The 27,004-nt window shown below is 42.0% G+C and overlaps 1 protein-coding gene across 1 annotated transcript in view; it reads left to right on the forward strand.

The window, feature by feature from the left end:
* LOC311104452 (ubiquitin carboxyl-terminal hydrolase 43-like) overlaps positions 1 to 27,004 on the forward strand; it is a gene marked incomplete at its 3' end in the record, with an annotated part of 121,055 nt that overhangs the window by 14,585 nt on the left and 79,466 nt on the right. Inside the window, exon 2 of the mRNA XM_084146291.1 lies at positions 2,744 to 2,893. Within this exon, the coding sequence (XP_084002417.1) occupies positions 2,744 to 2,893 (150 nt within the window). The remainder of the gene's footprint in view (positions 1 to 2,743; positions 2,894 to 27,004) is intronic.

The following is a 27,004-nucleotide window of genomic DNA, read 5'->3' on the forward strand; positions in this document are numbered from 1 at the left end:
GCCCCCGTGTTGAGGATCAGCGTGGCAGATGTGTTGTTGCCTACCCTTACCACCTGGGGGAGCTCCATCAGGAAGTCCAGGATCCAGTTGCAGAGGGAGTTGTTTAGTCCCAGGGTCCTTAGCTTAGTGATGAGCTTTGAGGGCACTATGGTGTTAAGACATGAACAAAATGCATCGATGATTCGTATTTTCCTTCAACTTTCTGAAAAGGCAACACGTGAATGCCGCTGTCTGTGTGTGCGCGTTTGTCTACCACTTTATGTGTAGCCGTTAGCGATGATGCTAATAATGATCCATCTTCTGGTAGATGGGAAAGCTTTCTCAAAAACCTTCTCAATTAAATGTTAACTACAAAGTAGCCTATACCTACAGTGGGGAAAAAACGTATTTAGTCAGCCACCAATTGTGCAAGTTCTCCCACTTAAAAAGATGAGAGAGGCCTGTCATTTTCATCATAGGTACACGTCAACTATGACAGACAAAATGAGAAAAAGGGTAGGCGTGATTAAAAAAAATCCAGAAAATCACATTGTAGCATTTTTTATGAATTTATTTGCAAATTATGGTGGAAAATAAACATTTGGTCAGTAACAAAAGTTTCTCAATACTTTGTTATATACCCTTTGTTGGCAATGACACAGGTCAAACGTTTTCTGTTAGTCTTCACAAGGTTTTCACACACTGTTGCTGGTATTTTGGCCCATTCCTCCATGCAGATCTCCTCTAGAGCAGTGATGTTTTGGGGCTGTCGCTGGGCAACATGGACTTTCAACTCCTTCCAAAGATTTTCTATGGGGTTGAGATCTGGAGACTGGCTAGGCCACTCCAGGACCTTGAAATGCTTCTTACGAAGCCACTCCTTCGTTGCCCGGGCGGTGTGTTTGGGATCATTGTCATGCTGAAAGACCCAGCCACGTTTCATCTGCAATGCCCTTGCTGATGGAAGGAGGTTTTCACTCAAAATCTCACGATACATGGCCCCATTCATTCTTTCCTTTACACGGATCAGTCGTCCTGGTCCCTTTGCAGAAAAACAGCCCCAAAGCATGATGTTTCCACCCCCATGCTTCACAGTAGGTATGGTGTTCTTTGGATGCAACTCAGCATTCTTTGTCCTCCAAACACGACGAGTTGAGTTTTTACCAAAAAGTTCTATTTTGGTTTCATCTGACCATATGACATTCTCCCAATCCTTTTCTGGATCATCCAAATGCACTCTAGCAAACTTCAGACGGGCCTGGACATGTACTGGCTTAAGCAGGGGGACACGTCTGGCACTGCAGGATTTGAGCCCCTGGCGGCGTAGTGTGTTACTGATGGTAGGCTTTGTTACTTTGGTCCCAGCTCTCTGCAGGTCATTCACTAGGTCCCCCCGTGTGGTTCTGGGATTTTTGCTCACCGTTCTTGTGATCATTTTGACCCCACGGGGTGAGATCTTGCGTGGAGCCCGAGATCGAGGGAGATTATCAGTGGTCTTGTATGTCTTCCATTTCCTAATAATTGCTCCCACAGTTGATTTCTTCAAACCAAGCTGCTTACCTATTGCAGATTCAGTCTTCCCAGCCTGGTGCAGGTCTACAATTTTGTTTCTGGTGTCCTTTGACAGCTCTTTGGTCTTGGCCATAGTGGAGTTTGGAGTGTGACTGTTTGAGGTTGTGGACAGGTGTATTTTATACTGATAACAAGTTCAAACAGGTGCCATTAATACAGGTAACGAGTGGAGGACAGAGGAGCCTCTTAAAGAAGAAGTTACAGGTCTGTGAGAGCCAGAAATCTTGCTTGTTTGTAGGTGACCAAATACTTATTTTCCACCATAATTTGCAAATAAATTCATTAAAAATCCTACAATGTGATTTTCTGGAATTTTTTTCCTCAATTTGTTTGTCATAGTTGACGTGTACCTATGATGAAAATTACAGGCCTCTCTCATCTTTTTAAGTGGGAGAACTTGCACAATTGGTGGCTGACTAAATACTTTTTTTCCCCACTGTACCTGGCAGAAAGATATTATGATTATTTGCATGAATCCAGTCCCGATTGGTTTAGAAAACTCTGCAATCACGTGTGTTACTGAAACACCGTTAACCTAACAGTGAACATTTCGTACATTTTTCCCAGACATCAAAAGTGGTCTCCTGATGTTGTTGTTTCTTTATTTAAAAAAATATTATTTTGAGAGCGAAAACCTGAAAAAACTGGGGAAAAACATAAACCTGGAAAAACCAAACGGAGATAACAGAATTTGAGAAAAAAACTAATGGAATTTGGCAAAAAATAAAACTGATTATATAGCGCCCTACACACCTCAGTTGGCCAGTGAATATCGCACTGTATGTTTCATGTTTCTATGTAAGTGGGAATGGCAGTGAACAAACCAATAGCTTTTGGTAATGCAATTTGGGTATTCCAGCAGCTACCGTCACATCTCAAATCCTAACAAGCTGTCAGATTTGGAACTGAATTATCCCACTGCTGTTTTGGATTTTTTTCACTCTTATGCAAAATGTTCGGATTATCCGGACAGCAGAAGGTTATTCATGCATTTAGGCAAGTCTTTACTTCAAAATCATACTGTGTGGTTATAGTACATTCAACTTGAATTACATCAATGTAACCATTTTAAAACAACAGTCAGATAATCTGTTTTCCCTGTCAATTGAAGACTCACTTATTCACCAATGTTTACAATTCAGTTTTACATTGACTCCTTCATTGACCAGGTGACTCTCCTTTCCCTCTCTAGACTATAGTATCCAAGTATGGATCCCAATTCCGAGGAAACTCCCAACATGACGCCCTGGAGTTCCTGCTTTGGCTTCTGGACCGAGTTCACGAGGATGTCAACTTGTCCTCCTGTAGCAACAACAATAACAAGACCAAAGCCCCAGGGAAGGTAAGAGTGCCTTCATCCACTGTCACACAGTCACAATGAACTGAACTGAACTCAAAGTTTAAGCTAGAGCCACAAGTCTCAGCAGTGCCTTGCACTCCCCACTCACAAGAGCAACAACTACTGTCTGCAATACCTTGCTGTATCTTCTCATCTTTTCATATACTTACAGAACCTTGGTTTCACAACAGAACGTCAGTTTCTCCAGGCTTTTGCAACAGCATCTTTAAGTGCTTTGCAGCTCTAAGTCTGTACAATTTAAAATCAGCTCTCAATTATTGATATACTTATCTACCCTTGGATCTACAGTGGGGAGAACAAGTATTTGATACACTGCCGATTTTGCAGGTTTTCCTACTTACAAAGCATGTAGAGGTCTGTAATTTTTATCATAGGTACACTTCAACTGTGAGAGACGGAATCTAAAACAAAAATCCAGAAATTGTATGATTTTTAAGTAATGAATTTGCATTTTATTGCATGACATAAGTATTTGATACATCAGAAAAGCAGAACTTAATATTTGGTACAGAAACCTTTGTTTGCAATTACAGAGATCATACGTTTCCTGTAGGTCTTGACCAGGTTTGCACACACTGCAGCAGGGATTTTGGCCCACTTCTCCAGATCCTTCAGGTTTCGGGGCTGTCGCTGGGCAATACGGACTTTCAGCTCCCTCCAAAGATGTTCTATTGGGTTCAGGTCTGGAGACTGGCTTGGCCACTCCAGGACCTTGAGATGCTTATTACGGAGCCACTCCTTAGTTGCCCTGGCTGTGTGTTTCGGGTCATTGTCATGCTGGAAGACCCAGCCACGACCCATCTTCAATGCTCTTACTGAGGGAAGGAAGTTGTTGGCCAAGATCTCGCGATACATGACCCCATCCATCCTCCCCTCAATACGGTGCAGTCGTCCTGTCCCCTTTGCAGAAAAGCATCCCCAAAGAATGATGTTTCCACTTCCATGCTTCACGGTTGGGATGGTGTTCTTGGGGTTGTACTCATCCTTCTTCTTCCTCCAAACACGGCGAGTGGAGTTTAGACCAAAAAGCTCTATTTTTGTCTCATCAGACATTTACATTTCACATTTACATTTTAGTCATTTAGCAGACGCTCTTATCCAGAGCGACTTACAGTTAGTGAATATATATATTTTTTTTATACTGGCCCCCCGTGGGAATCGAACCCACAACCCTGGCGTTGCAAACGCCATGCTCTATCAACTGAGCTACATCCCTGCCGGCCATTCCCTCCCCTACCCTGGACGACGCTGGGCCAATTGTGTGCCGCCCATGAGTCTCCCGGTCGCGGCCGGCTGCGACAGAGCCTGGATTCGAACCAGGATCTCTAGTGGCACAGTTAGCACTGCGATGCAGTGCCTTAGACCACTGCGCCACTCAGGAGACCACATGACCTTCTCCCATTCCTCCTCTGGATCATCCAGATGGTCATTGGCAAACTTCAGACGGGCCTGGACATGCGCTGGCTTGAGCAGGGGGACCTTGCGTGCGCTGCAGGATTTTAATCCATGACGGCGTAGTGAGTTACTAATGGTTTTCTTTGAGACTGTGGTCCCAGCTCTCTTCAGGTCATTGACCAGGTCTTGCCGTGTAGTTCTGGGCTGATCCCTCACCTTCCTCATGATCATTGATGCCCCACGAGGTGAAATCTCGCATGGAGCCCCAGACCGAGGGTGATTGACCGTCATCTTGAACTTCTTCCATTTTCTAATAATTGCGCCAACAGTTGTTGCCTTCTCACCAAGCTGCTTGCCTATTGTCCTGTAGCCCATCCCAGCCTTGTGCAGGTCTACAATTTTATCCCTGATGTCCTTACACAGCTCTCTGGTCTTGGCCATTGTGGAGAGGTTGGAGTCTGTTTGATTGAGTGTGTGGACAGGTGTCTTTTATACAGGTAACGAGTTCAAACAGGTGCAGTTAATACAGGTAATGAGTGGAGAACAGGAAGGCTTCTTAAAGAAAAACTAACAGGTCTGTGAGAGCCGGAATTCTTACTGGTTGGTAGGTGATCAAATACTTACGTCATGCAATAAAATGCAAATTAATTACTTAAAAATCATACAATGTGATTTTCTGGATTTTTGTTTTAGATTCCGTCTCTCACAGTTGAATTGTACATATGATAAAATAGGCAGTGTATCAAATACTTGTTCTCCAGACTGTATACTAAAATGTGCTAACACAGCATTCATCGACTTTACTTGATGTACTCTGTGATTCTGAGAAGTTCTGAACAGAGGTGAGAGGAAGGGCAGCATTGCATACAAGTGACATATTTCCTTCAATTCTGTGCTCTAAATGGCATATGATTCAACAGATACATTTTGATAATCCCGTGTAATCCCGTGATAAAGCTCCCTCTATACATTGTATTTCTTGTTTTGTTTGTTGTTTTTGTTTTGTCATTTAGCAGACGCTCTTATCTAGAGCGACTTACAGTTAGTGAGTGCATACATGTTATTATTATATATATTTTTTCATACTGGCCCCCCATGGGAATCGAACCCACAACCCTGGCGTTGCAAACGCCATGCTCTACCAACTGAGCTACATCCCTGCCGGCCATTCCCTCCCCTACCCTGGACGACTTGTGCGCCGCCCCACGGCCGGCTACGACAGAGCCTGGATTCTAACCAGGATCTCTAGTGGCACAGCTAGCACTGGGATGCAGTGCCTTAGACCACTGCGCCACCCGGGAGGTTTCCTACCCCCTTTGCTGAACTTGTTCATGTACCTGTTTGGAAACAATTGCCTCTCTGACAAACTTATTTCCTGTGTTTGAGGGGAGTTTAGTGCTGTTGTGAGGGGCTTCCATAGGTATGTCTGCCAGTGAATATGCCCTGTGTGCTGCAGCCTTCTAGCTGATGTCACAAGTGAAACTGCTGCTGTCACAGGAGGCCTGCAACTTTGTTCTATAATGTCTTCTGTGCAGCCTGAGGAGTAGAATCAAAGCTGGGTAATTTGCTGTTTGATACTTTCTCTGTGCGTGGCTCCTCCTGAAGGTAGGCCTGTGGGCACAGCGGAGCCTGACACCCCCTGGATAGGCCTTTGATCTGTTCAACTGTGCCCATTAGCAGGGAATTTCATGCATTATTAAAAACATATTTCTGCTTTTGAAATACACCCCCTCTTTAGCAGTGTAATCAGGGTGATAACCGTTGGTGAGTCATCACAAATAAATCTAAATGATATCAGTGGCCCTGCTCCCACAGGCATAATTCCACTGATTTATTCTGTTGTATCATCGATATTCTGGTGGATGGGAATTTCCGTCTCAGATTCACAGAACAATACATCACTGTATTTGGGATTCAACATGTCTTTATCAAATGGGTATGTGAACACACAGATAACAATCTGTTACACTTTTTTGCGTGAGATGCATGGTTTGAGGGAGGGTAAATGGTGCAGTGTTCCGGACCAGCACAGCTTACTACATGATGAAACTGGCCAGAATGAAGCCATTGGCTTGGCTACGGCCTAGGCCTGCTGGCTCCTGTTTGGTCTTTGTTGCCTCAATTTAATTTGACACTCTGCATACTTGAATTAATAGACATGAGATCAAAATAAGAGGTGGTCTCAAGCCGTGGGCTGTTGAAGTGAATCTCACTGACACTGACCACATAGGGACCTACTGAAGTAAAGGCTATGGTTAAGACTAGAAACTAGACTGTGGTGTAGGCTAAGACAGAAGTTTTGAGATTCCGTTGCCAGTGTGAACTCAGCTTTGTGGTCTTGTATGTAAGATTCCTCAAAGTGTGATTTTCTTACTTCATCTATCTTCCAACAGGTTAGCAGGTTAGTGTGTTTGCGTATGGGTGGGTGTGTTCTTGTGTATATGGGTGTATGCATGTGTGTAGGCTAAGTGATGCTCTGTGAGATGTGTGTGTGACAGTGAGTGTTTGTATGGGCCTCAGTTCATTGAGCCATTAAAATTGGTTGTTTGCTGTGAGCAATGAGCATTAGGTCCCCTCACACGCACTTCCCCCCTTTCTCCAATCCTTCTCCCACCTCTCTCTCTCTCGCTCTCTCGATCTCCATGTTGCTGTTGACACCCCCCTCTTTGTTTATCTGGTCATATACAGTACTATGCAGTGTCTATCTGATACTTGAACAAAGCTTCAATGTGTGTCTGAGATGAGTTGCCCTTCAGTGCAGGACCAGAGGGCACAGGAGGTGATCTGGACTGTGTCTCTGTCTCTCCTTATGAGGCAACAGAGGACATCAGAGGAGGCTGGGACTGGAGGACTGCTGATAAGGCCTGTCATTATAAGTCTGGGACACATCAGGGAAAAAGTCTCACACTTTGTTAACACCCAAGAGTCTGATGGTGTGAGGGACGAAAACCTGCTGTTTTTGACAGTGTGCCGCTCTGCTTCATCATTGCTTTTACACACTTTTACTTTAGTTTATGCAAGACAAACTGGTAATATCAATTTGGTTAGGTTATCTTCCCACACCACACCTCCTGGTTCACCTTTCTGTGTGAAGGAGACACATTTGAACTGTTGAACTTGTTATTGTGTTGTCTGTCAGAGGGACTCTTCCTCCCTGTTATGTGGCCCCTTCCTCCCTGATTCCATTGGCACTTTGAAGTCAACCCAGGTTGTACTGGCCTTGGTGGGCTAGCTCAATTTGTGTTTCCACTGGCTCCAGAAATTAGAAATGATGTCATGTTGCTAGGTAGCCAATATGTGACTGCAGCTGGCTTTGCTAATATTGCATAACAGGCTAGCTAGCTAGCTTAATTCCTACATTGCTTGCCATGGCATAGGGTATTAGCTAGCTAGCTAACCAAGCAAACCAGACGACAGGTTTGATATGATGTAGCTAGCTAGCTTTCAATACGACGTGGCCAGCTAAAATTTCTGCTAGCTCACGTTAGCTAGCTAGCTTGTTTACATTTACATTTACATTTTAGTCAGTTAGCAGACACTCTTATCCAGAGCGACTTACAGTTAGTGAGTGCATACATTTTTTTTTTCACTCTGATGTGCTAGCTAACGTTAGTTAGCTAGCATTTGAGGGCTGACTGTTCTCATAAAAATTTATTGTGTAGTGCAAAATATGAATGAAGGATCCAGCTATGGTGGTAATTCGTGTCATGTCTGACTACTGCAGTACTGCTTGTCCATGTGCTAGCTAACAGCAACAATCCCAGACGAGCTAGCTAAACGTTGTGTCAGCATCCAGCAGTGATCAGCTTGGTGGTTGCATAGTAACGGCGTCACCAGCCCGAATTCTAATCAAGCTGGCACCAGTTGTAAAACTGGGCTGCGCTGGCCCAGGTTTCCCTCGACCCAGCTCGAATTTGAGAGTTCCATTAGAGCCAGCTCGAATTTGGCCCTAATTTGGCGCTAATTTTAAGTGCCAGTAGAAACGGGGCTTTAGTGTCAGAGCCTTTGTTCTCTCTCCATGGCAACAGCATAGGCCCTGGTGCTGTCATGGCTTCATCATGTTTGCATTAACCTGATTTAAACGTCAGATGATCTTTTCCGCTCTGGCTGTTGAGTAAAGACAACCCCTTCCAGAGGCTCATTGCTTGTCTCTATGTTGGCTTTATACTGACAGGAATAGGAATCATGCTTTATTTTGACCTCAATTAGATCTGTGGAAGTCATTATTAACCTGCCCTGTAAATCACATCAGCATGTCCTCATTAATGCCAAAGCAATTAATAATGACGGTCTACTGAGTCATTTAGCCTGAAATACATGACTGACTAATCGATGGACAGACATCGACTCTCATGCAGCTGCATCTAAATTAAGCTAATGCTACATGTTCTCTAATGATATGGGATATGCCAACAAACGTATATTTCTATCGACTAACATATAGTGGGAGTTCAGCAGGTGTCAGGATTGTGCTCCAATATTTTAGTTTCAACTCCCCAATTCAAGCAGTAAGGTTCTCCTCTCACCTGACTCTGAATTAAGTATTCTTCTTGAAAACGTAGAAAAAGCCCTCCTACAAGCTTGTAATTATTTTTTCAAAAGAATACTGTCTAACAGAATAAACTCTATATAAATAAATGACATGGACACACACACACAGGCTAGCACTGTGTGGTCTCTGTCCAGAGCAGAAAATATCTTAAGACAGTCGTCTCTTATGTTTAGCCAGGCCCTCTCCCAGCCGCCTGTGAGTGGACTGAGCACCGGCGTTGTCATGGATCTCATTTTTATCAGTATGGAAACATGTGGCCTGATAGCCTAGAGCCAGGGAAATAATCCCAGGGCTCATACAGTGCACTACCTACTAATGAGATTTATCCTGCTATTCTCACTGCCCCCCTCCCTCCTCCCCTGGCTCAAAGTCTGCTACTTACCATTCTCACTCATCCCTTTATTGGTCTTTTTAGAGTCCTCTAAGAATTTACAGTAGTATCAGCTAGCCACCCACAAAGGAGCTCTCCTCAGGGGAGAAGGCTTTTTATGACTCTCTCAGGTGACAGACTCCATGAAGAGAAGTCTCCCCATTTGAACACTGCTCAGACATCTATCACATCTAACGGTGTTTATCCTTCTCACATCACAAATAGTCAAACCCTTATTGACGTCTGGGAAAAGGGGCTTGAAAGAGGGAGTTCAGAGGAGTTTGAGGGTTTGTTGTGTTGTGTTTGTTGTTGTGCTGTGGCAGGCTGCAGCTCTGCCACCCTGCCGGAGCTATTGCAGTGCCAGTGGAGTAAGCCCGGGTCACAGGGAGGGTGGAGGGAGGGAGGCAACTGGTTTATAAGTCCTCTCATGTCACAACAGAGCCCAGGGAGGGAGCTCCCTGCTAACCCAGGGGCTGAATTAATTGTTTTTCAGCACGCGTTCGGTCACCATAAGCAGCACAGGATACCCGGAGGAACAGTGGGAGTTCTCCCACCCCTGGTTCCTTCAATTATTGGGGAACATGCCGTGCCCTCCCTCTATGGGCACAAGCACTGTCTATTAAACAAACTTTTCACACCCCTTTTGTTGGCCGAGAGAAAATGTTGCCGTTTTAAAGCTAATTTCCTGCAATTCTACACATTTTGCCATGTCTTATGTGTGTTCATGTTATATCTGAGTGACTCAAACATTACAACAAAATCAACAGGCTAAAAAACCTAGTAAAAAACATTAGCTGACATGGGCTAGTTGATCTGGACATTTCGGACAAGTTATAAATAACTCTCTAAGGTCTGCAATGACTGACATGACAAGAGGAAAACTGCTGATGCACTACACCCAATTTCGAAATTGCACCTTGTGCATTCTACTATTACTATTGTCAAGAGTAAGTTGTAAGCTCGACTGAGTTCCTTAAAAATAAATACGCACGCAGGCACACACAGACACACACACACACACACACACACACACACACACACACACACACACACACACACACACACACACACACTGTAGTCACATCATGGAACTGGCATTCAGTTTGTTGACCGTTTATCACTTAGGAAACAGTGCTGGTGTGAAGCTCTCTCTCTGTATCATGAATGCGGCCCTTTGTAAGCCGGAGGACGAAAGAGACGCTTGTTGAGCACTGCTAATGAAGAGAGGGAGAGGTGAGACGGGGTTGTGTTAGGCTCTGTACAACAGTGTGGCTGTGGCTGTGGGTGGGGAAGCCTTAACGGGTAGTGACAGACTGACAGATAAGAAAACCTCCATTCAAGGACAGCAATGTTTCACATTCAGTACAGTACAGCAACTGTTGTCATGTTTGATGATATTTCAATTATTTGTATCTGATTTACAAATGTGTTTACTTATCCAGAACAAGGAGCAGTTTGGGTACAGTAAGGACTTTTGCTCTCAGTGAACCCTCAGCCCTCCTACAGAGTTTAACATGAGTAGGGGACTGTGGATGTAATGCAGTCAGTGCTGTCACAGCAAACACACAGGCAGTAAAAAAGCTTATGAGAGATTTGAACTGGTCCAAGCCATTCACTTTAGGGAATGGGATATTCTCCAGAGGGCCTTGGGAATCTACTGTATCTGTGCCCATAGAGAAGCAGAGGGGAGGGGTATGAGTAGAGAGAAGAGGCACATTGTTCAGGGTTCAGTCTTGGGACAAATAGGATTATGATCAGTGGTACTCATGATGCAAGCCAGGAAAAGAGATAGCACTGAAGGCTAGCTACCAGAGACACTCAACAACAGAAGGTTACTACGCAGGACATTCCCATGCAGGGTAAATGAAGACTTATGTCCTGCACTGGTTCCTCAGCCACGCTGAGAACAATCACAACTATCAGTATCAAGGTCACCAAGGTCAGAAACACTATCCTCAGAACCTTTTAAGGCATCATCCTCTCTTCTCTTCCCTGTCTCCTCATAAAGATCTGTTGTAATTTACAGAGCGTGCACTAACTAAGCCCCCCACCAATACCTAACCACAACAACATGACTTACAGCAGCACTGACCGGCACAATGGGCCATGTGTGGTCACTGTTTTCCAGTCAGGGAGGGCAGGGTGCAGGCCTATTGTGCCGGTGAGTGTTTCCTCTCCCCACCTTTGATTCGTTCTGCGCTGTAGAACAGAATGGCTTCCTGTGACTCTGAGCCACCCAGCTGGAAAAGCAGCTTGGAGGAAAGGGTCCCAATATGACCGCTCTGTGTTTGTGTTCTCCTTTGACCTCTAACCCAGATTAGTGTTGATTGGCCGATACATACTGGGCTCATGTTCTGTATCGCTTCCCCACAGAGCCTGAGAGTGTTTGTGTGTGTGTGTGTGTATGTGTGTGTGTGTGTGTGTGAGTGTGCGCATGTGTGTGTGAATTGCTGTATGTGTGATCTTTCAACTCTTGACTTCTCATGGAGGTTTAATTTGAGAGTGTCCCTCCCTTTGCCAGGAGCACTGTTCTTGAAAAGGGACATTTTAAAATGTGTCTGCAGTCTGCCGGGGTTGCTTTCACTGGCACAGACACAATTAAGCTGCCTCAGATACCCCAATGTATCACTCAAGGTTTAAGGAGCAGTTAAGGACATTTCTATATACTGCACTGTCGCTGAGCCACCACTTCTGTGTGGAATGCCTTCTCCAAGTCTACCTGTAAAAAGGCTCATAATTATATAGGCTAGTTGGCAGCAGATTTTCATGACGGTTTGACTTCATTTCACTTTATTTAGATGTCTTTGATAAGTAATTTTGAATGGGGTAACATGTTTTGTAAACCACCTGTGTATAATACATGTATAACACCTTATACAGTTGCTGTAAGCATTCTTTACAGTTCATGGCTCTTGATAGACATACTGTACATGTTTCTGTAAGTATATTCCAAAGCCATTACACAGAGGTGGTATATATACAGTGGGGAGAACAAGTATTTGATACACTGCCAATTTTGCAGGTTTTCCTACTTACAAAGCATGTAGAGGTCTGTCATTTTTATCATAGGTACACTTCAACTGTGAGAGACGGAATCTAAAACAAAAATCCAGAAAATCACATTGTATGATTTTTAAGTAATTAATTTGCATTTTATTGCATGACATAAGGATTTGATACATCAGAAAAGCAGAACTTAATATTTGGTACAGAAACCTTTGTTTGCAATTACAGAGATCATACATTTCCTGTAGGTCTTGACCAGGTTTGCACACACTGCAGCAGGGATTTTGGCCCACTCCTCCATACAGACCTTCTCCAGATCCTTCAGGTTTCAGGGCTGTCGCTGGGCAATACGGACTTTCAGCTCCCTCCAAAGATGTTCTATTGGGTTCAGGTCTGGAGACTGGCTAGGCCGCTCCAGGACCTTGAGATGCTTCTTACGGAGCCACTCCTTAGTTGCCCTGGCTGTGTGTTTCGGGTCGTTGTCATGCTGGAAGACCCAGCCACGACCCATCTTCAATGCTCTTACTGAGGGAAGGAGGTTGTTGGCCAAGATCTCGCGATACATGGCCCCATCCATCCTCCCCTCAATACGGTGCAGTCGTCCTGTCCCCTTTGCAGAAAAGCATCCCCAAAGAATGATGTTTCCACCTCCATGCTTCACGGTTGGGATGGTGTTCTTGGGGTTGTACTCATCCTTCTTCTTCCTCCAAACACGGCGAGAGGAGTTTAGACCAAAAAGCTCTATTTTTGTCTCATCAGACCACATGACCTTCTCCCATTCCTTCTCTGGATCATCCAGATGGTCATTGGCAAACTTCAGACGGGCCTGGACATGCGCTGGCTTGAGCAGGGGGACCTTGCGTGCGCTGCAGGACTTTAATCCATGATGGCGTAGTGTGTTACTAATGGTTTTCTTTGAGACTGTGGTCCCAGCTCTCTTCAGGTCATTGACCAGGTCCTGCCGTGTAGTTCTGTGCTGATCCCTCACCTTCCTCATGATCATTGATGCCCCACGAGGTGAGATCTTGCATGGAGCCCCAGACCGAGGGTGATTGACCGTAATCTTGAACTTCTTCCATTTTCTAATAATTGCGCCAACAGTTGTTGCCTTCTCACCAAGCTGCTTGCCTATTGTCCTGTAGCCCATCCCAGCCTTGTGCAGGTCTACAATTTTATCCCTGATGTCCTTACACAGCTCTCTGGTCTTGGCCATTGTGGAGAGGTTGGAGTCTGTTTGATTGAGTGTGTGGACAGGTGTCTTTTATACAGGTAACGAGTTCAAACAGGTGCAGTTAATACAGGTAATGAGTGGAGAACAGGAGGGCTTCTTAAAGAAAAACTAACAGGTCTGTAAGAGCCGGAATTCTTACTGGTTGGTAGGTGATCAAATACTTATGTCATGCAATAAAATGCAAATGAATTACATAAAAATCATACAATGTGATTTTCTTCTTTGTTTTAGATTCCGTCTCTCACAGTTGAAGTGTACCTATGATAAAAATTACAGACCTCTACATGCTTTGTAAGTAGGAAAACCTGAAAAATCGGCAGTGTATCAAATACTTGTTCTCCCCACTGTAAATAGTTACTAGTCTTTCTTGACTTTTGCTCCTGTCATTACATCCCCATCTGTGGGTGTTGTCTCCTGCCTGTCACCACAGTGTGTCAGCAGCACAGTAATAAACCCCATCAGCTCAGGAGACCTACCTGCCTTCATTAGAATTAATTTCTCCCTCTGCCTCCGCTGATGCCTCCCTAAAGGCTTATGAGACACTAATGATTAATTTCACAAAGTCATATTCATCCACCCAAAAAAGTCTTAGAGTGGATGCGGGTGCGTTTGCACGCTCGGCCCATTTCTTCCGCAGTCAACCATGTGGTGTGCATTTTAGTGTTTGAAAAGGTGCGGCGTTAAGTGAGTGAGAGGGGAAATGGTTGCATATCCCAGAGCCGAGCAGGGGTAGTGAGAGAGAGCTTTCAATTTTGTGTAGATGAGGGATATACATTTTTAAATATAGTATACATCTAATCAAATTTTTCATTGTCCTATCATGATGGAAAGATCCCTAACCCTATAACCTGGACACCAACCTGAGCGACCCATACACCAAAGAGAAGTTCCCATCTCTTTTATGGACCTGCTGTGAATATGCAGCCTAAACAGAGAAATAAATGTGGTCAGAGACCTACTTGAGCAGCACCGCCCCCTCAAGATTCTGAGCCTGCCTGGCAGGGTTGGTCCTACAAAGCCAGAGCCCCCTGATGGGAGAGCATAATATACAAGGAAATTCTCAAAGCTGCTAATGAGAACCTTGACGACCTTTTACCTAGCCGGTGGGGATTCCGGTGGTGTACGCCCACCCAGGTAGTGGCAGTGCTGGCAACACTGGCTGCAGTAACCCATGGGGAGAGGGTCACACTCGGACAATCAGAGAGGGGGTTTATCACTGTGGCCCAGGTTGCACAAAATAATCAAAGGTCTGACCGTGTGGAGATGCTTGGGAAAATGGTTACAACAGGGGATCAGAGTGTTTGTGTCTCAGGTGAAGAGGGTGGATCTGATCTCCATCACCTAGGACTTGACATAGATTAAGTAAATTAATCAAATCTCACATTGTTATCAATTTCTGCTCAATCTGCATGCTTTCTCAATCAGCTTTAACTGTATGTGCACTCGTAAATCAAGTTATTTCTCGAGTTGGGCTCTGGGATATAACAGCCGTTGAGTATCTGATTTTATGGTGGATTGTGGAGGAGGAGGGTTGAGTGTGTTGGAGTATGTGAGTATGTGCGTGTGTGCTTGTCTGGCATCTGTTGTGGGGGGGTGGGGATGTTGGGGGGGAGGGTATGGGATGGACCGCGGGAATTATTTGCTTGGATAATAATTGCTTGTCAATGAATTAAATGTAATACAATGGGAATCCGGGTTATATGTTAGAATCCTACGTGTGAACTGCCGACATTATTACGCATATTAATTGATAATGATGGAAAATAGGATATGCATAATTTAAAAAAAAAAATTGTATAGATATATATATATATAGAGAGGTGAAAGCATTGGAAATGCTTTTGGCGGTTAATCTGCTTCTGTTTTGTGGGTGGCACTGTGTGCTGTTTTCGATGGATGGGTCCTGGCCTCTCGGGGCCTTAGGGATACGGAGGGACATGGGTGGGATACTGATCACTGGGATGACGGCTCAACTTGGGATGGGGAGGGGCTTTAGCGGGGGAATTAGTGGAGAACAATTGAAGGGTTACTCCGTAGCAATGCAAATATCACGGTACAGCTATATGGACACTCAATCATTACGCTATTTTTTATTGGTAAATTTACAAACATATATAATGATAAATAGACTTGAAACTTGTATCTCATTATGGTGTATGGTGAAATAAGTATAGCCAGTTATAATTGTAATGGCTTAGCTGATAATAACAAAAGAAGAACAGTATTTACATGGCTCAAAGAGAAGGAATATAATATCTATTGTATACAGGAAACTCATTCAACAATTCGAGATGAAGTAGCGTGGAAAAAATAATGGGGGGGGGGAAATATACTTCTCCCATGGGCAAAGAAATTCAAAAGGGGTGATGATATTAATTAATAGTAATTTCGATCCGAATGTGCAAATTGTCCAAATAGATACGCAAGGTAGATGGATTATTTTAAATATGTTATTGGACCATAAACAGATATGGCTCATTAACCTTTACGGACCAAATAATGATGATCCACAATTCTTTGACAATATATATAATAAATTATCAAGCCTGCAAGCAACTCAAGACAATATTATTATGGTGGGGGATTATAATACTGTTTTAAATAGCTCAATGGACCGTAAAAGAAATCACACCACAAACAATCACCCACATGCTCTTAAGGAAATTGTGAATGTCATGGATACATTAGAACTAGTAGATATATGGAGGCTTAAATATACTGATCTAGTGAGATATACATGGCGGAGACTGAATCAAGCTAGTCGTCTTGACTTCTTTCTTATCTCATTCTCGTTGGCACCAAAAGTTTAAAAAAGTGTTGATAGGGGACAGAATGCGGTCGGACCATCATATAATAGGCATATACATTACTCTTACTGAATTTCCACGTGGGCGAGGATATTGGAAATTTAATCAAAGCCTATTGGATGATAATTTATTTATAATTAGAACAAAGGAATTTATAACTGACTTTTTCCAACATAACATAGGTACAGCGAATCCCCTTATTGTATGGGACACCTTTAAATGTGCCTTTAGAGGCCATGCAATTCAGTACTCATCTCGAAAACAAAAGCAATTTAGGTCAAAAGAGTTTATACTAAGAAAGGAAATAGAAAGTCTAACAGAACAGATAGATGGCAATAAAAACTGTAACATAGAGGCTCAGAATAAATTAGAGGAAAAACAAAAAGAAATGGAGAAACTTATTCAAGAAAGATCAAGTGTAATATATTATAAAAATAAAGCAACCTGGATGAAATATGGGGAAAAATGCACAAAATTCTTTTTTAATCTTCAACATAGGAATGCTACCAAAAAGAACTTAATGAAACTGGTTACAATTGACGGAGTCACCCATAATTCACCAAATGATATTTTGAAGGAAGAAACAAAGTACTTAAAGCATATGTTTTCTTTTCAGTCGCCTCCATCTCCTCTAACTGAAGCTAATTGTAGAGATTTTTTTTCTATTGATAATGTCAAATTAACAGCCACACAGAAAGACTCATGTGAAGGTGAAATTACAGAGGAGGAACTTCTGGATGCAATTAAAGACTTTAAGTCTGGGAAAACTCCAGGGTTGGATGGCATACCAGTCGAGGTATACCAAACCTTTTTTGATATACTAAGAGGACCGTTATTAGCATGTTTTAACCACTCCTATGTAAATGGTAGATTATCTGACACTCAAGAAGAAGGTCTGATCTCATTATTACTGAAACAGGATACAAGTGGAAAATATAAAGATCCAGTCCATTTACAAAATTGGAGGCCCCTTACACTTCAGTGTTGTGATGCAAAAATCCTAGCAAAATGTATAGCGCATAGAATTAAAAAGGTATTGTCGGATATTATTCATTCTAATCAGACAGGTTTTTTACATGGAAGATACATTGGAGATAATATAAGGCAAGTATTGGAAACAATAGAACACTATGGAAAATATGGGAAACCAGGCCTGCTATTCATAGCAGACTTCGAAAAGGCATTTGATAAAGTTCGACTGGGGTTTATATATAAATATATACCTGGAGCATTTCAATTTTGGAGAATCTCTTATAAAATGGGTCAAAATCATGTATAGTAACCCTAGGTGTAAAATAGTAAATAATGGCTATTTCTCAGAAAGTTTTAAACTGTCAAGAGGAGTGAAACAAGGTTGTCCACTATCGGCATATCTATTTATTGTGGCCATCGAGATGTTAGCTATTAAAATCAGATCCAATAATAATATCAGAGGATTAGAAATACAGGGCTTAAAAACAAAGGTGTCATTGTACGCTGATGATTCATGTTTTCTTTTAAATCCACAACTAGAATCCCTCCACAGCCTCATAGAGGATCTAGATACATTTTCTAACCTCTCTGGATTACAACCAAATGATGACAAATGTACTATATTATGTATTGGATCACTAAAAAATACAATTTTTACATTACCATGTAGTTTATCAATAAAATGGTCTGATGGTGATGTGGATATACTCGGAATACATATCCCAAAGGAAATAAATGATCTCACTTCAATACATTTTAATAGAAAGTTAGCAAAAATAGATAAGATCTTACAACCATTGAAAGGAAAATACCTGTCAATTTGTGGAAAAATCACCCTGATTAACTCTTTAGTTTTATCCCAGTTTACCTATTTGCTTATGGACTTTCCGACGCCTAGCGAACAGTTTTTTAAATTATATGAGAAAAAAATATTCAATTTTATTTGGAACGGCAAGCCAGACAAAATTAAAAGAGCATATTTATATAATGAATATGAATTCGGAGGACAGAAATTATTAAATATTAAAGCATTAGACCTATCACTAAAAGCATCAGTCATACAAAAGTTATACTTAAATCCAAACTGGTTCTCAAGCAAATTAGTAAGATTGTCTCACCCAATGTTCAAGAAAGGCCTTTTTCCCTTTATTCAGATTACAACCTCTCACTTTAAGTTATTTGAAAAGGAAATAATCTCCCAAATGTCACTATTTCTAAAACAAGCCATAGAAAGTTGGTTGCAATTTCAATGTAATCCTCCAGAAACGACAGAACAAATAATGCAACAAATATTGTGGTTAAATTCAAATATACTAATTGACAAAAAACCTTTATTTTTTTACAGAATGTTTAAAAAAGGTATAATCTTCGTAAATGATATCATCGGTAGGACTGGTGGAGTTATGTCGCACATGCAGCTAACAAACACATATGGAAATGTCTGCTCTACCCAAAATTACAACCAAATAATTGCAGCCTTACCGCAAAAGTGGAAGAGGAAAGTGGAAGGGGGAGAAAGTAAGGAACTTGTCTGTCGGCCTTGCATTAAAGAACATAATTGGTTAAGGAAATTGATTTATTTTTAATTCACAATCTGTAGAAGCAATGAGAATAGAAAAGTGCAGAACTTTTGTAAAACATCACAGTACGGTTGAAATATATATGGAAAATAGAAATCCTATATGGATGGTGTTAAGAGATAGATGGGAGGTATTGAATAGAGTTGAAGGATGGGACTAATAACAAATAACAACAAATAATAACAAAGATATCTAATAATGTAAGCATACTGTGTCCATAATAAGTATATAGGTTGTATGTTGGGAGCTTTTGGGAAAGAGCACAGTTAGAAAGGTATGGTATATAGAAGCAAACCGGATGGACATCATGAAAATGATCGGAGAGGTTGAGAGTAGAAGAAGTTCAGGAGCAAAAAAAAATAAAAATTATATATATATATATATATATATATATATAAAATAGAATTATTGTAAAATTAACTCTGTCCATAAGGTGTAGATAGTAATTATAGACCGGAAGTAGAGGCCTGGGCATTGTTGTTCACTAATTTAGTAGGGAAAGGATGGTGGGGTTGAAAAGTAATAATAGGGAGTATATATATAAAAACTAGAGAAAAAAACATGGGGGATTGGAAGTGATGCAGACAATTACATTGATAGAAGATACAATCTATCTGCAATATTAAGCTGATCCATTCCCCCCCCCCAAAAAAAAAAAAAAATTAATAATAATAAGATTAAAAAAAAAAAAAAAAAAAAAAAAAAAAGGAATATGCTCCTAAGTATTTTCTTGGCTCGGAATGGCACTTCCAAAAAGTGCTGTGTTTCCTCCCTGTTTTTGTTTCAGACTTGAAAACAAGCAGCGGGACGGCAGGTCAGATCCACTCAGCATTGGTGGAGGATGATTCTCTCCACTGGGCTGTAATGTTTTTACTGTTATTAAACTTTTTACTGTGGATGTTTAGCGAGTCTGCTCTATAGAATGATATCTACTGTAGGTTACCAATGACTGCAGAATTGTGGAGATGACATCATACACTAGATAAGAGTGTTACAGGGTGCCAACAATTGTGCTCCACCAGAGGGTTTTACTATGGTTGAACATCTGTAAAATGCTCTCAGAGAGTAGCCCACTAGCCATGACTGACATGAGGTCAGAGAGACCAGGACAGTCACATCATCCCCTTCCGACCTCCTCTTGTCACGTCTGCTCCCGCTCCCCCTCCCTGGCGCTCGAGGGCGCCAGGCTGCCCAACATTACGCATACCTGTCACCATCGTTACGCGCATCAGCGCTCATTGGACTCACCTGAACTCCTTCCCTTTGTTTATATATATTATTATTATTTTTTTTTGGGGGGGGGGGTAGATCAGCTTAATATTGCAGATAGATTGTAACTTCCATCAATGTAATTGTCTGCATCACTTCCAATCCCCCGTTTTTTATATATATACTCCCCTTTATTACTTTTCAACTCCGCCATCCTTTCCCTACTTGGGGTAAATTAGTGAACAACAATGCTTAGGCCTCTACTTCCAGCTTATACTTACTATCTACATTTTATGGACACAGTCAATTTTACAATAATTATATTTTATTTGTTTTTGCTCCTGAACTTCTTCTACTCTCAACCTCTCCGATCATTTTCATGATGTCCATCCGGTTTGCTTCTATATGCCATATCTTTCTAACTGTGCTCTTTCCCAAAAGCTCCCAACATACAACCTATATACTTATTATGGACACAGTATGCTTACATTATTAGTTATCTTGTTATTATTTGTTGTTATTTGTTATTAGTCCCATCCTTCAACTCCATTCAACACCTCCCATCTATCTCTTAACACCATCCATATAGGATTTCTATTTGCCATATATATTTCAACTGTACTGTGATGTTTTACAAAAGTTCTGAACCTTTCTATTCTCATTGCTTCTACAGATTGTGAATTAAAAATAAAAAAAATTGCTAAAAGTATTATTATATTATTGATCGATTGACTATGACTTTTCAGATCACCCAGTAATGCTATCTGCAAGGTTAGCTCCAAGTAAATGTTGCAATTCTTTAGCCATTCCTGGACCTGTCCAAAAACAAGCTACAAATGGACAGAACCAAAACAAATGATCTAATGATTCTGTCTCTTCACAGCAAAATCTGCAGAGCTGGGAAGATTGTATCCCCCATATAAATAACATTCTATTGGTAGCAAGAATTTTATATAATAATTTAAATTGAAAGATTCTAATTTTTGAATCCGGTGTCGTTTTGCGTGTCAGTTCATAAACACTATGCCATGGGATCGGTACGTCAAAAATCTCTTCCCAACTATTTTGCAATCTATATGGGACGGCTGTCAATCCTTTGGTCCTTAAATGAAACTGATATACTTTTTTATTTATCACAGTTTTCCTTAACCAATTATGTTCTTTAATGCAAGGCCGACAGACAAGTTCCTTACTTTCTCCCCCTTCCACTTTCCTCTTCCATTTTTGCGGTAAGGCTGCAATTATTTGGTTGTAATTTTGGGTAGAGCAGACATTTCCATATGTTTTTGTTAGCTGCATGTGCGACATAACTCCACCAGTCCTACCGATGATATCATTTACGAAGATTATACCTTTTTTAAAAATTTTGTCAAGAAATAAAGGGTTTTTGTCAATTAGTATATTTGAATTTAACAACAATATTTGTTGCATTTGTTGAACTCCTTCCCTTTGTTAATTACCTCCCCTATTTCTGTCTGTTCCTCTGTTTGATCCCTATGTCAGCATTGATGTTGTTTCGTTTCCCCTGTCCAGACGCTGTCCGTGTTTTGTTCCATGTTTTTATTTATTAAATCATCACCCTGTACTTGCATCCCGTCTCCCAGCGTCTGTCGAACCGAGATCGTTACAGAATGCAGACACACAAAATTGGAAGCATCAGGAAGTTTTTGGTTTTGTTTTGTTTTTGCTGGGGTTGGTGACGTCGGGTCCGGGTGCCGCGGCCGAAGGAACTGGGGGTGCCTCAGCTGGCTCGTCGGGCTTCCACGCCTTAGCTGGCTCGAGAGGTTTCCTTGCCTCGGTTGGCTCGGCAGGCTCCCATCCCACGTCACGCCTCAGCCGGCTTGTCAGGCTCCCATGCCTCAGCCGGCTCGTCAGGCTCCCACGCCTCAGCCGGCTCGTCAGGCTCCCACGCCTCAGCCGGCTCGTCAGGCTCCCACGCCTCAGCCGGCTCGTCAGGCTCCCACGCCTCAGCCGGCCCGTCAGGCTCGACAGGTTCCCGTGCCTCGGCCGGCTCGAGAGGCTCAAGCAGTGTGTCAAGAAGCAGTGCAGCTTGGCAGAGTTGTGTTTTGGAAGACGCATGGCTCTCGACCTTGCAGCGACGGGACAAGACTGTAACTACCAATTGGGGAGAAAAAGGGGTAAAAATTATCCTCAAAAAACAAGAACAACAACTGCAAAATAAGCTAAATGTATGACTCCCTAGAAGATCATAGATATAGCATATTGTATGTAGCCAGGTTCCGCACTTCTTTATTTTTTACCCCCCAATTTCGTGATATCCAATTGGTAGTTACGATCTTGTCTCATCGCTGCAACTCCCCTACGGACTCGTGAGAGGCGAAGGTCGAGAGCCATGCGTCCTCCGAAACACGACTCTGCCAAGCCGCACTGCTTCTTGACACACTGCTCGCTTAACCCGGAAGCCAGCCGTACCAATGTGTCAGAGGAAACACCGTTCAACTGACAATCGAAGTCAGCTTGCAGGTGCCCGGCCCGCCACAAGGTGTTGCTAGAGCACGATGAGACAAGGAAATCCCGGCCGGCCAAACCCTCCCCTATCCCGGACGACGCTGGGGGATTGTTGTTCGCCGCCCCATGGGTCTCCCAGTCACAGCCGGCTGTGACACAGCCTGGGATCAAACCCGAGGCTGTAGTGGCACCTCAACACTGCGATGCAGTGCCTTAGACCGCTGCGCCACTCGGGAGGCCAAGGTTCTGCACTTTTGAGAAATACACATTAAAAGACTCAAGGCAAACAATTTAACTTAACTGTCACTAGCATGTGCTTTCAGGGTACTGTAAGAATTCAATCTGGATTGTGGTGTACACTTTTTTAACTGTAGTAAATACTACTGTTTTGAATTTGCATATATACCCTACCCATTCCCCTCCCCCACATCTCAATTTGTGCCACCCATAAGTGAGAAACTTACATGCTAAGTATAGATCATATATTGTGTCCATACAGATTATAAGAAAGAGCAGAAGCTCTAAACTATCCGTTCAGACCCTAGTCCTAACTACCTACAGGTTATGGAAAATGTTCTCTTTTAGTATATCTCCAATAGTTTTCCTCAAGGACAGCACCGTCATAGGGTACCACCTTTCCAACAAGTCAGTTCGTCAAATTTCTGCCCTGCTAGAGCTGCCCCGGTCAACTGTAAGTGCTGTTATTGTGAAGTGTCTAGGAGCAACAACGGCTCAGCCGCGAAGTGGTAGGCCACACAAGCTCACAGAACGGGACCGTTGGGAGCTTAATGAAATGGGTTTCCATGGCCGAGCAGCCGCACACAAGCCTAATATCACCATGCGCAATGACAAGCGTTGAATGGAGTGTAAAGCTCGCCGCCATTAGACTCTGGAGCAGTGGAAACGCATTCTCTGGAGTAATGATTCACGCTTCACCATCTGGCAGTCCAACGGACGAATCTGGGTTTGGCGGATGCCAGGAAAACGCTACCTGCCCAAATGCATAGTGCCAACTGTAAAGTTTGGTGGAGGAGGAATAATGGTCTGGGGCGGTTTTTCATGGTTCGGGCTAGGCCCCTTATTTCCAGTGAAGGGAAATCTTAACGCTACAGCATACAATGACATTCCAGACAATTCTGTGCTTCCAACTTTGTGTTAAAAGTTTGGGGAAGGCCCTTTCTTATTTCAGCATGACAATGCCCCTGTGCACAAAGCAAGATCCATACAGAAATGATTTGTCAAGATCGGTATGGAAGAACTTGACAGGCCTGCACAGAGCCCTGACCTCAACCCCATTTAACACCTTTGGGATGAATTGGAACGCCGACTGCGAGCCAGGCCTAATCACCCAACATCAGTGCCCAACCTCACTAATGCACTTGTGGCTGAAAGGAAGCATGAGGTGGGGCTCTGACATTAGTGCTGATACCCCTGTCCACCTTGACTAAAGAAGGGGCTATTTTTAGAGAGGTGACATGGTAGGAGGTTTCTCAGAGGTAGACGTCCATTATTCATTAACGCTGTGCGTGTCAGCGCTGTGTACTGCACTCTCTCTCTCTTTCACTGTCTGTGTGTTCAGCTCTACCAGAGAGGTTAGGGCTCTGCTGCCGCAGCCCCTGTTCTCAATCACTCTTCTATAGTGCTCTGCACCCTCCATAGGCACATGTCCATCTCTGTGTTTCCATGGATGTTTAAATTATTCATGGCAGGGCCATTACTGGGAACGCTCGTCCCCCTTTATGCTCCATCCCTGAAAACCCATCAGGACGAGACAGGTGATCCATGCAGGACATTTGCCGGAATTCCTCTGCGGTGGAGTGAAAGTGCCCAGGTTCCTGAACACTGGTATGAATCACTATGGGTGACAGTTGGGTTAATTATTTAAGACCTCACTAGAGGACAGACCATTCTGTTAATGTGTGTGATTTCAGGCTCTCAGTCAGCACCACAATGAAATAAAGTCCTGTTGTGATCCTTATCAATGTTGGTGTTGTCATTACACTCTATGGAGAGCTGACGATGGGTGAATGTTTTCGACGGGAATCACTGTGCTTCTCAGTGTTACCAGTGCCAAATCTGTTTTTAACCCTCGTGTTGTCCTCCCAAATGCCTTACGCCTTTTGTCCTCTGGGGTCAAAAATGACCCCGCCTGGTTTGACTGTTTATAAAGCATACAGTATACATTTTCAATCAATTCTGTGTTACATCTTTATTCTTACTTCTGTTCAACCCATTACTATAATTTTTTTCATTTGTTTTGGAATTTAGAGCCAATAGACCTTGTTTACATAAAAGTATACCCTGTTTTTAAGTAAAAATACAATGAAACTATGAATTATTTTGACCTATTATTATTTTGACTATTTCACTTATCACTGAGTGGTATTTGTAAAAGTTTAGTGAGGATGCTGTTTTTGAATCATTTAATTTTTATTAATGACAGCCCATAATCACACCTTTTGTCCTCTGGGGTCAAAAATGACCCCGCCTGGTTTGACTGTTTATAAAGCATACAGTATACATTTTCAATCAATTCTGTGTTACATCTTTATTCTTACTTCTGTTCAACCCATTACTATAATTTTTTTCATTTGTTTTGGAATTTAGAGCCAATAGACCTTGTTTACATAAAAGTATACCCTGTTTTTAAGTAAAAATACAATGAAACTATGAATTATTTTGACCTATTATTATTTTGACTATTTCACTTATCACTGAGTGGTATTTGTAAAAGTTTAGTGAGGATGCTGTTTTTGAATCATTTAATTTTTATTAATGACAGCCCATAATCACACCTTTTGTCCTCTGGGGTCAAAAATGACCCCGCCTGGTTTGACTGTTTATAAAGCATACAGTATACATTTTCAATCAATTCTGTGTTACATCTTTAGTCTTACTTCTGTTCAACCCATTACTAGAATTTTTTTCATTTGTTTTGGAATTTAGAGCCAATAGACCTTGTTTACATAAAAGTATACCCTGTTTTTAAGTAAAAATACAATGAAACTATGAATTATTTTGACCTATTATTATTTTGACTATTTGACTTATCACTGAGTGGTATTTGTAAAAGTTTAGTGAGGATGCTGTTTTTGAATCATTTTATTTTTATTAATGACAGCCCATAATCACACCTTTTGTCCTGCCTGGTTTGACTGTTTATAAAGCATACAGTATACATTTTCAATCAATTCTGTGTTACATATTTAGTCTGAAAATAACGGTAGTTGTTTAATACTATGCTCTTTATGATTCAAACAAATTTGAAGTAATTTGATTGAATTATGGGTGTTTTACTAAATGTAATAACTTCTGTTGTCCTCTGGGATCAAAAAGACCCCGCAGCACAAAGTTTACATACTGCTTGGCAAAACATCTTTGATCATGTTTCTTTGATGTGTGGGGTCAAAACATCTTTGATCATGTTTCTTTGATGTGTGGGGTCAAGCAATGGTTATGACAACAACAACAACAAAAAAAGTATTTTCTCACAGGTGTTTGGGCATTTCACATTTTAGTCTGAGAGAGACAGGCAGCACAATGAGGAGGCAGAAGTTTTATAATGCACAGGAGGCTTGCAAGATAATTTTTGAAATAAAAGAAAATAATGACCAGGAGGACAATGCTGCACATAATGAGGATGAATCAACTGATGAAGAGGGTTCAGGGTCAGCTGGGTCCTCTTCCTCAGATTCTACCTCATCTGTTGATTCTTCGTCTTCATCATAATAGATGATGTCCTCCACTTCTGACACTTCTTCCATTTCAACTTCAGATTCTACCTCATCTGTTGATTCTTCATCATAATAGGTGCAGTGCTCCACTTCTGACACTTCTTCCATACCAGCTTCAGATTCTACGTCATCATCACGTTCATCCATTTCCTTATATTCATAATCATCTTCCATTTCTGCAGCAGGAGATGTGGGGGAATCTTCGGAGGAAGAAGTAGCATGCTGTCTGTATGTTGGATCTATCACCTCATCATTATGTTCCTCCTCTTCTGACCCTGAACCCTCTTCATCAGTTGATTCATCCTCATTATGTGCAGCATTGTCCTCCTGGTCATTATTTTCTTTTATTTCAAAAATTATCTTGCAAGCCTCCTGTGCATTATAAAACTTCTGCCTCCTCATTGTGCTGCCTGTCTCTCTCAGACTAAAATGTGAAATGCCCAAACACCTGTGAGAAAATACTTTTTTTGTTGTTGTTGTTGTCATAACCATTGCTTGACCCCACACATCAAAGAAACATGATCAAAGATGTTTTGCCAAGCAGTATGTAAACTTTGTGCTGCGGGGTCTTTTTGACCCCAGAGGACAACAGAAGTTATTACATTTAGTAAAACACCCATAATTCAATCAAATTACTTCAAATTTGTTTGAATCATAAAGAGCATAGTATTAAACAACTACCGTTATTTTCAGACCAATTGATGAATAAAAAACATATTTTGTCGGCAAAAGATTTAATTTGGGGTCAGAATGACCCCAGGACAACAG

This window comes from Coregonus lavaretus (assembly GCF_964263955.1).
Source record: "Coregonus lavaretus genome assembly, chromosome: 28".
In the NCBI taxonomy this organism is placed as follows: Eukaryota; Metazoa; Chordata; class Actinopteri; order Salmoniformes; family Salmonidae; genus Coregonus; species Coregonus lavaretus.